At 40.5% G+C, this 15,385-nt stretch overlaps 1 protein-coding gene across 1 annotated transcript in view; it reads left to right on the top strand.

Moving 5' to 3' along the window:
• Positions 1 to 1,139: 1,139 nt before the first annotated feature.
• jph3b (junctophilin 3b) overlaps positions 1,140 to 15,385 on the top strand; it is a 35,184-nt gene continuing 20,938 nt past the window's right edge. The window contains exons 1-2 of the mRNA XM_079859335.1: positions 1,140 to 2,631; positions 12,933 to 13,740. Of these exons, the coding sequence (XP_079715461.1) occupies positions 2,250 to 2,631; positions 12,933 to 13,740 (1,190 nt within the window). The 5' untranslated portion in view covers positions 1,140 to 2,249. The remainder of the gene's footprint in view (positions 2,632 to 12,932; positions 13,741 to 15,385) is intronic.

The raw sequence follows: 15,385 nt of genomic DNA, 5'->3' as shown, positions 1-15,385 counted from the left end.
TTCAAGAAAGGGTGTAGTTGTCTGTAAGAACAACCTTGCAAAATCCATCAATCTGAGAGGAATGTTCACACTTCCCCTGCAATCTCTATCTTATACACACACACATACTCCCACACTATGCCTGCTGATCCCACTTCATAAAATCTCCCTCTCCTACTCTAATTCTAATCAAGCCAACAGCAGGCTATCACTAAAATAGCCTGATAAGCTAAACCACCAGAAGCAATGAGTTTGCATTGCTCAGTCAAAAACATGTAGTGTAATGAGTCAAATACATGAATCTTCTTGATTCAAAATATAGGTGACCTGTTTACTGCATGAAACTTGGTTCTCAGTACCTGCTGCTGAGCCAAAGCAGCATGTCAGAGTATTTTTACCCAGCTCTGTCAGAGTTGATCCCCTGTAATTGAGAGGATAAATATCCCTCCTCCTCTTTACAAACAGATTGTTATACACAATTGCAATTTTAATGATATGATAACATATATAAATCAAGTCCCTTGTTTTCGTGTATATAAAGAATTTTACATACTGTATTTTGAAGTACAGGTATGTCTCCATGTACCCTCTTGAATCCTCATGGTCTTTTTTCATTACAGGATACTTCTAAGGAAAAGTTGTTTGAGAAGGAAGACGGAGAAATACTGTGTGTTCTCAGTAATCTCAGTGATATATCTTCAATTGTAACCTATTTTGTCTACAGTATGAATCATAAGTCGCCACAGTAAAAGAGACCCTTGTGCCTTACAGATACCATGGAATCCAGAGAAGAATAGTCAGGATGATCAAGAGCCAAGGTCAACAGAGCAGATTTAATATGATCTCACCTGCAACAAAGAGATTTAATGCACCATCTCAAGCCATATCATTAACTGACAAATGCTCTAATTATTCTATGAGGGCAAAGCAATGGAGATTTAGTGGGAGGGTAGGGGGAGGACTAAGCCGGGCAATTAGGAAAAGCAATCTTTGCTCCCTGAGGTGGATAGAGAGAGAGAGAGAGAGAGAGAGAAAGAGAGAGAGCAGTGAGTATTAACGCAGTACATGTCTCTTTAAATGAAGGGAGAGCGAGGGAGAGAGAGCATGTGCAAGGGGGAGGGGGAGTTGGCTGCGTTGGAACAGTCCACCTCTAATGAGCAGATTTGAGAGACACCAGTGTAAGAGAGAGAGAGAGAGAGAGACATCATATGGGGGAATAAGATGACGACGGAGTAAAAGACCATCAGCGTCACATGAAAATCATTCCAACAGCGTGATTGAGTCAAGGAAGAACAGAAGAAGGTAAATCAGGAACAATGAATCTGGTTTTCCCACCTGCAAGCAAACCGGAGCACAGGATTTTTATACAGACCTGAAAAGAGAGCAGAGAGGAAAGCAGAGACAACGACGAAACACTGTCCAGATAAGGAATTAATCACATCAGTTTGTTTACGATCAAGCTGTGCTCTCATAACAGTGCTGGCGAGAGCGTGCATATATATGCATGCGATTGTGTGTGGATAGAGACTGCATTGCTGCTAGAAGACAGAGACTGAAGCTTGCAAAATCCATCGCTCTTTTTTTCTTGTTTCTCTTGCACTCAGTCTCCCTGTGTGGCATCAGCATGTCGGGTGGATTTGGTACAACAGTAAGTGAGCTCCTGGCAGAGGGGATGCGTTTGTAAATGCTACCTGCTTGCTTCATCTATCGGCCGTCACTCTGAGTTCTCACAGGTTTCTAGGTGGAGCCTGGTGGTCTCAGCGACTGGGAGGGGAAGTGAAACAGCTCAAAGCCCCAGAGAGGGAGAGCGGGAGTGAGGGTAGGTGTGTGCTGGCACAGGTGCCCCTCTGTGGAGGCAGGAACGAGGAGGGGGCCAGAGCACCAGAACCGAAAGAATTGTTGCTGCGCTGGTAACGGTAGAACAAGGCGCATGGCTGGCGTGGGCCCACTTTCATCACTAAGAAGCAACTGCAGGAAAGCAACTTGTGAATAAAAAGCTCCACTCCTGGAAGAGGATGGTCTGAGAGGACTCAAGCTGCTCCTGCCTAGTTTGACAGGAGGGGACTACTGCCCAGGAGGGCACCTCTTTCTTTCTTTTAACTTTTTGCATTGTTTTTTAAAGGCCAATCAAGGGAGAGTTTACAGGTTTTTTCATTCCCCAGCTTTCCACCAACACCCTGGCCCCATTTCCAAATCTGATTTTGTTTGGGTCTTACTTCTTTTTCTTTTCTTTTTGAGATTTGGGGTATTTGCCAAAACCTATTTCATGCATGTCCACTGGGGGCAGGTTCAACTTTGATGATGGGGGATCATACTGTGGAGGGTGGGAAGAGGGAAAGGCCCATGGCCATGGCATCTGCACAGGACCCAAGGGCCAAGGCGAGTATGCAGGCTCCTGGAGCCACGGCTTTGAGGTGGTGGGCATCTATACATGGCCCAGTGGGAACACCTATCAGGGGACATGGGCGCAAGGTAAGCGCCATGGCATTGGTGTTGAAAACAAGGGCAAGTGGGTTTATAAAGGTGAATGGACACATGGATTTAAGGGACGCTACGGTGTGCGGGAAAGCACAGGAACCAGCGGCAAGTACGAGGGTACATGGAACAACGGCCTACAGGATGGATACGGAACGGAGACATACTCTGATGGAGGTAAGAGTTATGAAATTGTTTTGGTAAAGAGTTGGAGTTCAAGTTTTAAAAAAGTCTTCCAACTAAATGACACCACAAAATAATGACATCTCTGCACAAGGGATAGTTTACTCCAAATGGAATCCCTCTTGTCATTACAAACCCATATGATTTTTTTCTGTGGAACACCCTAACGTTGGACCCCAGTGTTCTTCAAAGTATTTTCTTGTGTATTCAACAGAAGAAAGTCATACCAGTTTTGAACAACATGAGGGTGAATAAATGTTGATGGGATTTTTGCATGAACTGTCCCTTTAATGGATAACACAAAAACTATTACAGCAGAGAGAGATATTTCTAGAATACATTGTAATTTCCATTTTTGCACCACTCATCACTTTTTTACTTGTAGTCAGATTTTTTTTTATTCTTCCTCTACTCATCATTTGGACAAGCGAATTCCTCCATCCTCCACAAGCTGCTGAGGAGATCAATTTGGAGGCTCAAATTAAGGCCAATTGGACATCTAGAGAGAGAGAGAGAGAGGAAGAACGAGAGATTCCAGTCAACCTACAAGTCTTGTAAAAGCCCTTGACAAAATACCAGAACACCCTATTTGAGCTGGAACAAGGTTTCCGTTTTACTGTTCTGGAGACAGTACAAACTAAAATTGCCAAAACAAAAGTCAAGATGATATGAAGGCCAGATAAGTGACAAAGATCAATGTCCATGAAAGTAACAATCAAAACCACCACTGTAGCGTATACTTGACATAACACTCATGCAATGGCTTACCTTTAACTGGCCTAGAGTAAAAAAAAAAATAATAATAATTTAAATAATAAATTGTTCTGTCAGTGATTATTCAAGAAGAATCACAGTTGTTGAATGTAAATGCATACTAGTGCAGAGTCACGTGAACTGAACCCTCAGTTCTGTGCCTTTTTGTAAAAGAAATCTCCTATTTTATCACCCTTAGTGTCTTTGTTAGTAAAGGTGCAATATTAATACGTAATAGGTAGGTAACATTGTAATACCAACTATTAAAGGGATAGTTCACTCAAAAATTTTAATTCTGTCTTTATTTACTCACCCTCATTTTATTCCAAACCTGTAATACTTTATTTATTCTGTAGAAGACACAAAAATATACATTTTGAAGATTTCACATGAGAGTGAGTAAATAATAAAATAATTTTCAATTTTGTGTGAACTGTCCCTTTAAGTAAATAGGTAGAGTAGGAGTGTGACACTTATATATTGATTTTTGTCTCATTGATCTAAAGGTAGCTGAATGTATATATGTGGTGCAACATATCAAATATGCATCCTCACACTCTCTGAAGATATCATTTCAGTGAGTGTGAAAAGTAAAATCAGTACCCCTTTGGCTGTTTTAAGTTGAAGAAAGTGTCAATTCTGGTGAATGAGGCATATACTTGTATCAACAGTCTATCTATTTTCAGAGCAGCATAACCTCTCTCTCTTTGTTTAATTTTCTTTGCATTATGGAAGTGTTGCCTGTGAGTCTTTTACACCAAGTTGCTGTGGAAACACACACAGACTCTGGCAGCAGGTCAGCGTGTCACTGGAGACACAATGCTCGCAACTCTGATTGGCTGGCTGACTCGCTAATGGCGTTTACTTACTTTGGTACTAATCTGGACCACTTAATCACAACCACAGTAAGCAGTCAGAGAAGACAGAGATTGATAAAAGAAAGAAAGAAAGAAAATGAGCCAAAGAAGGGAGAGACAATACAAGAGGAGGTTAATAGGGCCACAAAGAGGTTACAGTGGCATTATCAGCTCTCAGTACTGTCTGAGTACACTACAGCTGCCACACATGAAAGCATCTGTTCACATTATGACCTGAATTCCACCATCACACTAAAGAGGACAGGTTTGAAGAGGGCAGGTTAGTTTACATTAGCTTCTTCTGCTGAAGAAGAGACTCTCATAGTATGCAATATTATAAACACATCTTTGCTATAAATATAAACTGACATTTCTAGGCTTGCTGTAAATATGTGATATTTCATTACTATTAACGTTACATCACATGCATTAATCTTTGATTCAATAACATGTCTTGTCATGTTTTACCCCTCAGTCGGCCCCTTAGGGATTACTTGTCTACAGAGAATGGCATTGTACAGGATATGGATGATTTTTGCTTTTATGGCTGCTCTGATTTCAGTTTCTGATGTAACTCTAATGATTATTTAGAAGTCAGGGAGTAAAGTACTTACATACATCGATGTGGAACTCTGTGTTGCTTGAGGCCAACAGTGTTATCATGTCCACTATGTGGCTTATGTACAGCAATTCCCAGCACTTTTGCATGACTAAAACTCAAATGCTGATCAATTTGGCCTCTGAAAAGCACCATTCTGCATTGCTCAAAAGCAAATCGAAATACCTAGAGCTGGCTTGACAACAAAAGGAAGCATACATATCAGTTATGTGGTTCCAATACATTCAGGATTATTTTATTATGTTCATAATCCTAAAATGGGGACTATTCCACTTCTCAAATGCATCACCTACATAACATTAAAAAAAAAGAAAAGTCAAACTGAAATCCCCTTAAACGGATAACAGCCTGCTAGTCTATGTAGGCTTAGAGAGATCTGGTTTTAAGTGTAGCTTTATTTTGTATTGTGGAGCGTTGTCGCAATACCATTGCCCCATATACAGAAAACATTGCCTGAATAAACAACAATTTTATGGCATTGTTTATATAAGATTGACAATGCTATAAAAGTGTGTGGTTTGCATCAGGGTAAAGTCGCCTTTGGCCTGCCATGTGAAGCACCTATTATTTCCAAAGCTATAAATGCCCAATGGATGGTTTATATTAGAGTAGGTTAAGGATAAGAGATCTCTTTAGTCCATCTATGGATACAAACACCTGTTTCATTCTAAGAAGTGCACTGTCCTGGATTTAAGGCCACTAGAGATGAGCATGGCCGACAGATGTGTACTCTGCGAGAGTCTGGCCCGCAACCACACGCATGCAACAATTACTCTGCTATTGCTGACTTTGTGAAAAAGACAAGAGATTAATAATTCATGGAAGAGCCGATCCAAACAGACATTCTGCCTGCTTTGCGGGAGTCTGCCTTTTCCTGGTATGAATTCTAATTAGTATTGTATACGAGATATTTAGGCCAAGTGAGCCACAACGCCATCATTTCTTTAGACAGACTCGTCCCTGATCACGACACATGAAAAGGAAAAAACAAGAAGTATTCAACCTCGAAACAGAACAGCGAGCATTGTTAAAGAAACCATTATAAATTCAACCCGGGGGAAGGCGCGTGATTAAATCTGTCCTGTGATGTTTCCGCGTCTTTGATCTTTCCGCATTAACCGTTTCCGTTCTGTGTGCCCCGCGCTGTTGCACAATGCATCTCATAGGCCTCCGGCAGAAACGCAAGCGAATTAGTTTTGACATGTGGGTTGCAGGACTCATAGAAAGCCAATACCGGACCACTAATCACATAACCATGTGACCCATGTGGGATGTCCCATGCTCATACAAGGCTACTGTTGTTTGCATGTCCCATACAGTAAGTCAGCTTTTTCTTTTCTTGCTACTGCATTTTCATTGGTATTGCTGTTTTCACAGCAGTGCAGTGATTCAATTAGATGTTCCTCTGATTAATACTAACGTCTGCATCCTCAGAGAGCTCCCGCTCTCTATATTGCATATTCACACTTGGTTTGTTCAAACAGACTTGTTAGATCTCACAAAGCAAGAGATCTGACATCTACCTCATGGAAAGAATACACATTGTATTGGATATCTGAACATCTTAACCTCCTGAGACGCAGCAAACAAACAAACACAGGTTTTGTCATTTAGATTATTTCTTCTAACAAGTGACAGATACATTTTTTGCGAAAATACCAGATGCACAGTTGAAATACCAAACAGTTCGATCAAACGTGCGGCCTTCAAAACAGCAAAAACAAATGATATGGGAATAATTTTCACTTCACTTTTAAAATGTGATGATCCCATTTCATTTCTATATGAACTAAGCATGGTTTATGGTTAGTTTATTCATTTCAGTTCATTAATTGCATTTTGGATTGTATTTTCCCCTGATGTTTGTGACCCTATAAAAATAGAGATATATTATATTATAAATAGCTTTACATAATTACATCACATCATTATAATATTGAATATGAAAGAAAAGCCCAGGATGTCCTTTTCATGATATATATGAAACACTTCAAAATGCGATATATATGGTCTAAGAGATATTAGCAAACAACTTATGTCCACTACAGTGAACAAAAATGAATTGCTGAATCTCAGGAGGATATAAAACTCAACTGAAACAGGCAGGCTATACACCCACTCTTATCTTCAGAACCATGGAGAGCGCCAGCAGCGCGCCAGTGTCGTGACTGTTCTCCCTCTATCTCTCTCTCCCTGAGAGGAGCTTTCCCACGATATCATAGTAATACAAGAGAAGAGCACACCGATTATCTAACAAATTCTCTTCATTAGGCCCACCTGTCATGCTGTTTACTTCTAACACCTCTTTAGCCGCCTCTTTTAATGAGAAGTTCCTATGACTACCAGCAGAATTATCAAAGGACTGGAAGATTGCGTGTGTTTGTACCACAAGAGATCTCACTTTCACTCCCCTGCCTGACCTCACTGGGAAAACGTACATAAGGGCCCCTTTAGAATTTGTTTTAATCCTACAATAACATTTTCTGAACGTCAAAGTGTGAAATCGAAAGAACTTCATTTGAGTAAACAAATTTTTATCCTGACTGTTCCTGTTTCAAAATGAAAAAAATGTTCAGTTATGGATCAGTTCAAGAGAAGAGTGCTAGCAAACAGTATTTTGACACATTTTGCACTTCTCCAGATGAAGTATGACAGATATTGACATATATTCCAAGACAAAACAATACCTGAATTTACACAAATTATCCAATCGAAAGTTTACATACCCTTGGTTCTCTATATTGTGTGTTGCATCCTTGAATGTCTCTCTGGTTTGTCCTGAACAGTGAAGCTGTCCACTTATTTTGAAAAACAAAAATCCTCCAGGTACCAGCATGCTTTGAATGGTTGCAGTGGCTATATGATGTTGAGATCCATATTTGCGACTCATAACTACCATAAAAGGCTGCAAAACAAAATCAGTTATAATCAACACGATATTAAAAAAGATTTGTATTTCAAATCTTGAACATGATAATTACACTAAATAATTAAGTCTTATCTTTTAATATAAACATCTGCCTAAAGAGTATGCAAATTAAGAGCCTTACTGTAAGAACTGAATACTAACAAACATGTAGCCTACTTAATGTTTCATTATTTTGTGAAGCTGCTTGTAAACACACTGGAATATACTTTTGTACATAAATATCATCTAATGTAAAGTGTCACTAATCTTTTGCGCTTCTTGCACATCCTGTTAAAAACAGTGAAGATTGCATCTTAATTTCAGTCACTTTGACTTGGGAATCTGCCCGAGGCCTTCAAGGAACACAGAGCAGTTCAAAGGCTAATCAAGGACAAGTTTCCCCTTCACATACCTCAAACGGGAAGACGTAATGTACAAAACTATTTTAGCCGGTGGGCGTATCTTGTCCTCAGACCGCCAGACTCCGAGTCGGATGCTTAGTTTCGTGTCTGTGCTAACGCTGTGCCCATCAATCAGAGCACTACGGACGTCAGCAGTTTTACATCACTGTCAGGCTGCCTTTATTCTGGAAGGCCTGCCAATGCATCATAATCAAAAATCCTCTCTCGTCTATAATCCATTGAACTATCTATTAGATTTGCTTTTGTTTTACGGATGCTAATGATGTTACTGATTATCCACAAAATCTGTTTGCTATACAGGTCTGTAGAGATCTATAATTGTGAAAAATGAGAACAGAGATGAGATTTTTTCATTTGTGGCTTGTAGAAGTTACAATAATGTTGGTATGATGAAGATATTTAGCTATTGTTTTCTCAAAATCTTGCTTTATTTTAGCTGTTACGGTTAAATCTGAAGCGAGCAAAAATGTGCAGTAGATAATGAATGGAAGTGTGGGTATGTGTGTGTTTGTGCGAAAGAACTACACTGTGATTGTTTGGGAGGTGTGAACTGATGCCTCCTCTCTTTCTATGTGTCGGTGTGTGTGGGAACTTTCTGAGCTAATCCCATCACTTTAGGTCTGTGTTTGATCTACATATCACACAGCACGCAGCTGCTGCCCGACAATATGAAGAAAGCATCAGCAAGATGTTGGCCACTCCGCTGAATACAGCATCAGAATGACAACAGCTACAGGCCTGTGACAGTGTGTCAGTTTCCTGTTCTCACTTCAGTTGCAGTACTTGCTTTCACTCCTTCATACACACTATTTGCCTGCAAGAATTCTTCTTCACATATAATTATCAAATCTTTGAAGGGTTTTTCATGAGGAAAAAGTAACTATTTTATGAGTTGGCAATTTGGTATGACTTTGTATGAACTGTGTCACATGAATGTCTATCCCAAACCCTAGGGTAAACCTAACCCTTGTTGGGGTGTAAGCAAATAGTAAAAAAAAAAAAAGATGATGATATGAATTCATACAAATTTGCCACCTTTGTATGAAGTTGTAATATAAAAAGGTTACAAATTTCATTGAGAGTGTTGAGTTTTACTGAGTTTTTTTATAGATAGATAGATAGATAGATAGATAGATAGATAGATAGATAGATAGAGGCAGAGCAGTTTGTGAGCCAGGAAAGTATGTATATTGAAGTGGGGGGCTGGGAAAATCCACCAAGCACAGCTCCAGCCCCATTGAGCCATCCAGCAGTCCTCGCTGACATGCCAACCCACAGAGATCAATACAGGCAGAGGGAATGGGGGCGTTCGTATGGCTGAATGTGTATGCATGTAGCTAACAGGATGAGAAAGCTGATAATGTAAAGACAAAAGGGATGGGAGAGAAGAAAAAAGGGTGAGAACGGATAAGAGGTGGGAGAGATGGTGAGATAACGGAAGTAGCACAGTGAGCTGTGTGTGTGTGTGTGTGTGTGTGTGTGTGTGTGTGTGTGTGTGTGTGTGTGTGTGTGACTGCCACAGTAATAGTGCCAGCATGTTCTAGAATGTTGGCCAGGATGAATCACCAGCATGTAGGGATAGTGGTTACATCAGAGGTGATCTCATAGAGCGCAAAAAAGTACAGGACAGATCAGGTGGATCATGAATATACACGTTCCAGTATAAAACATCAATGCTAGATGAGTGCAAACTATTAAAGGGATAATTCACCCAAAAATTGTCATCATTTACTCACCATCACACTGTTCAAAAATCCCACGACTTTATTCTGTTGAGAACAAAAAGTACATTTTTATATGAACACTCTTTTTAAATACATTTAAATACTTTTTGAATATAATAATTCACAAGTTGTACAAACCACTTTTTTTGCACTTTTTGAGCTTGACAGGTCCAGTCCGTATTCTCTTACATTATAAGGTAAATGATGACAATTTAGATTTTGCGGTGAACTTTCCCTTTAAACATATCTGTGTGAAAGTGTGTTATCCCAGATTTCAGCACCACGGAGAGAGCAACTCTGTAACTGGACTTGGTTTTAAGTGTGAGATCAGAAAACCTAGAGAGAGACAAAAAAGACATATCGATTACAGAGCTCATCTCAGTCTTGAATCATATTTAAAGCAATGTCTGTTTGCTTCATTTGTTGATTTTGCTAGCTTAAAGTGACATGGGCAACCAATTACAAATCAGTTATTTTAGAAACCGTAATGAGTAGGGCTGTCAATTTAATCCATCAATTTAGTCTGATTAACTATTAAGAAATTAACAATAAAAATAAACACACTTAATCATCCCTGAAATGCAGAAATCTGAGGTGTTTTTTTTTTTACATTTTAACTACTTGTAACATGACTAGGCATCCAAAAGACATAGTGTTTAGTTAATATGAAAAAAAAAAAAATTGACTTCTAATTCATCTATTCAATGCTTTGCTCAACTATATAACGTCTTAAATTATCTTCGTTCTTGGGCTTCTCTCAGCAGATATTGATATATGGCATTAGTTGCGATTAATTAGGCACCAGCCCTAGTACTGAAACAACAACTGTAGGGATTTTCAGATTAAGGCCCATCAGCACTGTTCTTATCACGTGTGAGAACTTTAGTGTTATTGGTTACCCATGTCACTTAATGAAGGTTCCAAGATGGTCATCCATCAAGACTCCTGACAGAAAGATCAGGCTGCCAGCGCCATAAAGGAAATTTTACAGAACGCGACATTCCATTATTTTGTTGGCACATTCACCAATAAATAACACTGCTGGCGGCTAAACAGATGGACATTGTGATATCTCATGGAGATTAAGATCGATGAGATGAACACTTGGTCCTCTGGGGGAACCATCACAATAAATGAAGTAATAGAGCCAGGTCTGGAGATCATGGCTGCCAAAAACACTCTTCCACTGTTGCATTTACATTTATTCATTTTACATTTATTCATTTAGCTGACGCTTTTATCCAAAGCGACTTACAGTTGCTATACATGTCAGAGGTCGCACGCCTCTGGAGCAACTAGGGGTTAAGTGTCTTGCTCAGGGACACATTGGTGTCTCACAGTGGATTCGAACCCGGGTCTCTCACACCAAAGGCATGTGTCTTATCCACTGCGCCATCACCACCCCACACATTGCCATTTTGTCACTTCCTGTGCTTGCCATTGATGAGGTTGGTCATGCTGATGATGGTACAAGTGTAATCATGGTGTGCATCGGTGCCCTAAATGAAATGAGACAATTGTAATTCTTTATATGAGTACAGTATAATATGTGTTAAGAGCAGAAGCATTTACAGTCCACATTCTCAAAAATCTGATGATCTGATCAACTTCTTGGTCTAAATCTTCAGGTGGAATACAATTGCTTGCACTCTATTTAAACATGCGGTTGCTGTATTGAAGTATCGGGCACCTTTTACAAGTTATTTTTATGCACTGCCCTGCTACATTTCATTCTTTTTTCATTAAGTTGTTACTCTGCCTCATTGCGTGGCACAAAAGCAATGAGAGAAGCATTTTATTGAGCTCACGAGAATTATTACTGTTTGTGCCTGGAGTAACACGCACTGTAATCCTCTCCCCAACTGTATTAAGTAACTCAAAAGGCACAAACATTTTACAGAGATGTGAATTGCAGTATCATCTCGGTCACTGTGATTTTGCAGAGTAAGACAAGTTCCTGGATCAACATTCCTGTCTGAAAATGTAGTCCTAACCATCTCCCTACCCCTAAACCTAACCCTACTCATAACTTATCCCTAAAATCAGAGAAAATGTGAATAACACTGATGGTTGTAAGCCTAAACTTGACATAAAGTGTAAGGTTGTACCTCATATCTGATTGGTTGATTGGAATGTTGTTCCAGGATAAACAAAGATGTTGATCCAGGAACAGGTTGCACTTGGTGAAATCGTGTTCACGGTATGATCTCTCTGGTGGTTAAGTTTATAGTGCCAAGGCAGGTAAAAGGGCAGTGCCTGCAGCTAAATTGTTGTCTTCACTGTCCTTTGGTTCTCAATCACATTCACATGTTCAAAAGGACTGAAACGCAAAGCACCTGTTTGTCAGTGCAAACTGATATCACATAAGGTCACCTTCCATTGTCATCAGCAATTTAAGTTACGACAGGCATATTTTTTAAACTTTCCATGAATAAGATACAAACAAATAGTCAGTGGAGGTGCTTAACCTCCAAAAAATGCTGATGATAATTTGGGACATGTCTAAGTACAGTATATGGCAATAAATAATGTGTACTATTTTGTAATGTTGTAGCATAAAGACAATCAATATATTATATATAAAACATTAAAATAAATAAAACATTTTGAATATAAGAGGGTAACAGGGTTGAATGGTTGAGTTTGAAACTATTGTGCAACTAGCTGTTTGGGAGCTTTTTCAAGTTACCCAAAACCATTAGGAAGACTGATTTCTTTGACCAGAATTCGTCGCTGTGACCACCGCTGCTAAAAGGTAGCCTATTCAGAACATTTTCTTTATAAAATGCTTTTCTCAGCATAGACACAAGGCAATTGTAAAGACTACCAGAGCTGAAAACATGAGGCAACTCTCCAAACTGGAGAAACCCAAGGGCAGCAGACTCAGCAGGGGAACCCTGGGTTTTACATCTACTGCAGTTCTGCAAAATCCTGCAACAGACAGCTTCATTCTGAATTCAATGGTTGATTTATTGTGTACAGCTGTCTCTTACCTCCTGTCTTTTCGTGCAGGTACATACCAGGGCCAATGGGTGGGCGGCATGCGGCATGGATATGGCGTACGGCAGAGCGTTCCGTACGGCATGGCGGCCGTCATCCGTTCACCTCTGCGTACCTCCATAAACTCTCTACGCTCCGAGCACAGCAATGGCACAGCTCTGCTGACGGGCGATCGGGCGCCTGTGGCTGGTGTGGGGGGTGGCGGCGTCCTAGCAGCGGGCAGCCCGGCCGTGTCCCGTGGAGGCTTTGTTCTGACGGCCCACAGTGAGGCAGAGCTGTTGAAGAACAAAAAGAAGGGCCTGTTCCGTCGCTCACTCTTGAGTGGCCTCAAGCTGCGAAAATCCGAATCCAAGAGCTCATTAGCCAGCCAACGGAGCAAGCAGAGTTCCTTTCGCAGTGAGGCCGGAATGAGTACGGTGAGCTCCGCTGCATCCGACATCAACTCAACCATCAGCCTTGGGGAAGGGGAGGGCGAGCTGCCGGTGGGCGAGGACGACGTAGACGCCACTACCACCGAGAGTTATGGTGGCGAATGGAAAAACGACAAGAGGACGGGCTGTGGGGTGAGCCGGCGTTCGGACGGACTGCAGTATCAGGGCGAGTGGTTGGGCAACAAGAGGCATGGCTATGGATGCACCACATTTCCCGACGGCACCAAAGAGGAAGGCAAATACAAACAGAACATGCTTGTCAGTGGCAAACGCAAGAACCTCATCCCGTTACGTGCCAGCAAGATTCGCGAGAAAGTAGACAGAGCGGTCGAAGCGGCAGACAAGGCCGCTGACATTGCGAAGCAGAAGGCAGAGATTGCGCTCTCAAGGTAAGACGCAGGGTTTCACTTTGAATATCTTTGCTTCCTGCTTGTCCTCAAAAAGTACTTGACCAACCTAATGCTAACATACATTCTCAAAGCAAACCAAAGCAATATCCTCATTTTGGGGTGAAAATAATGCTTTTAATTTGCCCCCAACTTCATGATTTTAATAAACTGGCTCCTAAATGGTTCAATGACCAATTTGACAAGCACGGTTTGCACTACACAAATGTTTGTGCAATCATATGCTAAAGTACTACTAATACCACACATACATTTTCCGAATAGACCAAAAATGTCGATGACTCATTTTGCACTACACAGATTTTTGTCCAATCAGATGCTTTATAATAAGTATGTCCTTCCCCCTTAATACCAACCGACTACCAAGTACTTGGGTTCATGGTCATGACGTAGCAAAATCTTTTTGAAACAGAAAGTTTGGGCAGGACATCCTGAAGCGCTCTTCAAAAGCCATTATAAGCATTAGTTAAATCACAGCCATGAACCTATGTACCTGGTTGCAGGTGGAAAAAAGCCAAAAGTTAAAAAATGCTGGAAAATGTTATTGTTTCTTTTTTTCGACTGTGAAACAATGGTCGGGCCAGTGTTGCCACATTATGGACCAACAAATAAATACATAAAAAAAATAAATCAAGGTTCTTTTGCGAGCACAGGTAGATTATGCGCATACTATACTGATGATGAAATTTATGTCACACTTCGCGCACTGCACGTACGCTAGGGTAAACTAAAATATATGTTGAGATTAAGTGGGAGGGTCGTTCTCAATTTAGAAAGCATTTGATTGGACAAAATCTGTGTTGGGCAGGATGAGTCATGAATATTTTCGTCCCATTTTCCTGGTAGAAAAATACTGTAAACATGAAACGAGTATTTGTGCTAAAAGCTAATTTTTTCCAACTCATTTTAGAGTATGTTAGCAAAAATATGGCTTCAGAGCTAACAAACATGGACAAAGTAACCAAAACTCTTCTTGAATTAATGGAGTCTTAAAGTTGATAGCATGTCCCTTAGCATTAGCAAGCACACTCAAACAAACATATGCTTGAACTACACAAGTGCTTGTTGACATTAGTGTATCGTTCTACAACATATATCCTATCGCTTTCTTTACACAGCATCCAAACGAAGGCCATATTTCTAGCGGTTGCTTGGGACCTGTTAAATAGGGCTTGCTGGTGCCGCTATGTGGTGTGGTTGCTAAGGAAACGTGAATGATTTGTGTCGGTGTCAGCGTGGAGAGAGAATACATAAGTCTGGATTCACTTAATGAGAGTCATGTAGATTCTGGGTGTATCAGCAGACTGACTGATGTCTTTATTGATGCAGAGCAACAGTGGCACAATCAATAACATGGACATGTGGAATGTCATAGTCATAAATTGCCTGATGCTGTTAAGGTGTGTGTGTGTGTGTGTGTGTGTGTGTGTGTGTGTGTGTGTGTGTGTGTACGTGTGTGTGTGAGAGAGAGATAAAGTGTTTATGAACCGTATACAGTTTGGTTTAATATTGAATGCTAATTGAAAAAATGCAAGCATTTTTCAGCTTGTTGTCTGCTATGTCTCTTTGTTGATGTTGTCTAGAAGAGCAGTGTTTTCCAACCTTTGTTGTCTTAGCACCACAGACA

The sequence above is a fragment of the Squalius cephalus genome (genome assembly GCF_949319135.1).
Source record: "Squalius cephalus genome assembly, chromosome: 23".
Classification (NCBI taxonomy): Eukaryota; Metazoa; Chordata; class Actinopteri; order Cypriniformes; family Leuciscidae; genus Squalius; species Squalius cephalus.
Note: the sequence above shows the minus strand (reverse complement) of the source record. Positions and strands in the feature narration are given on the sequence as shown.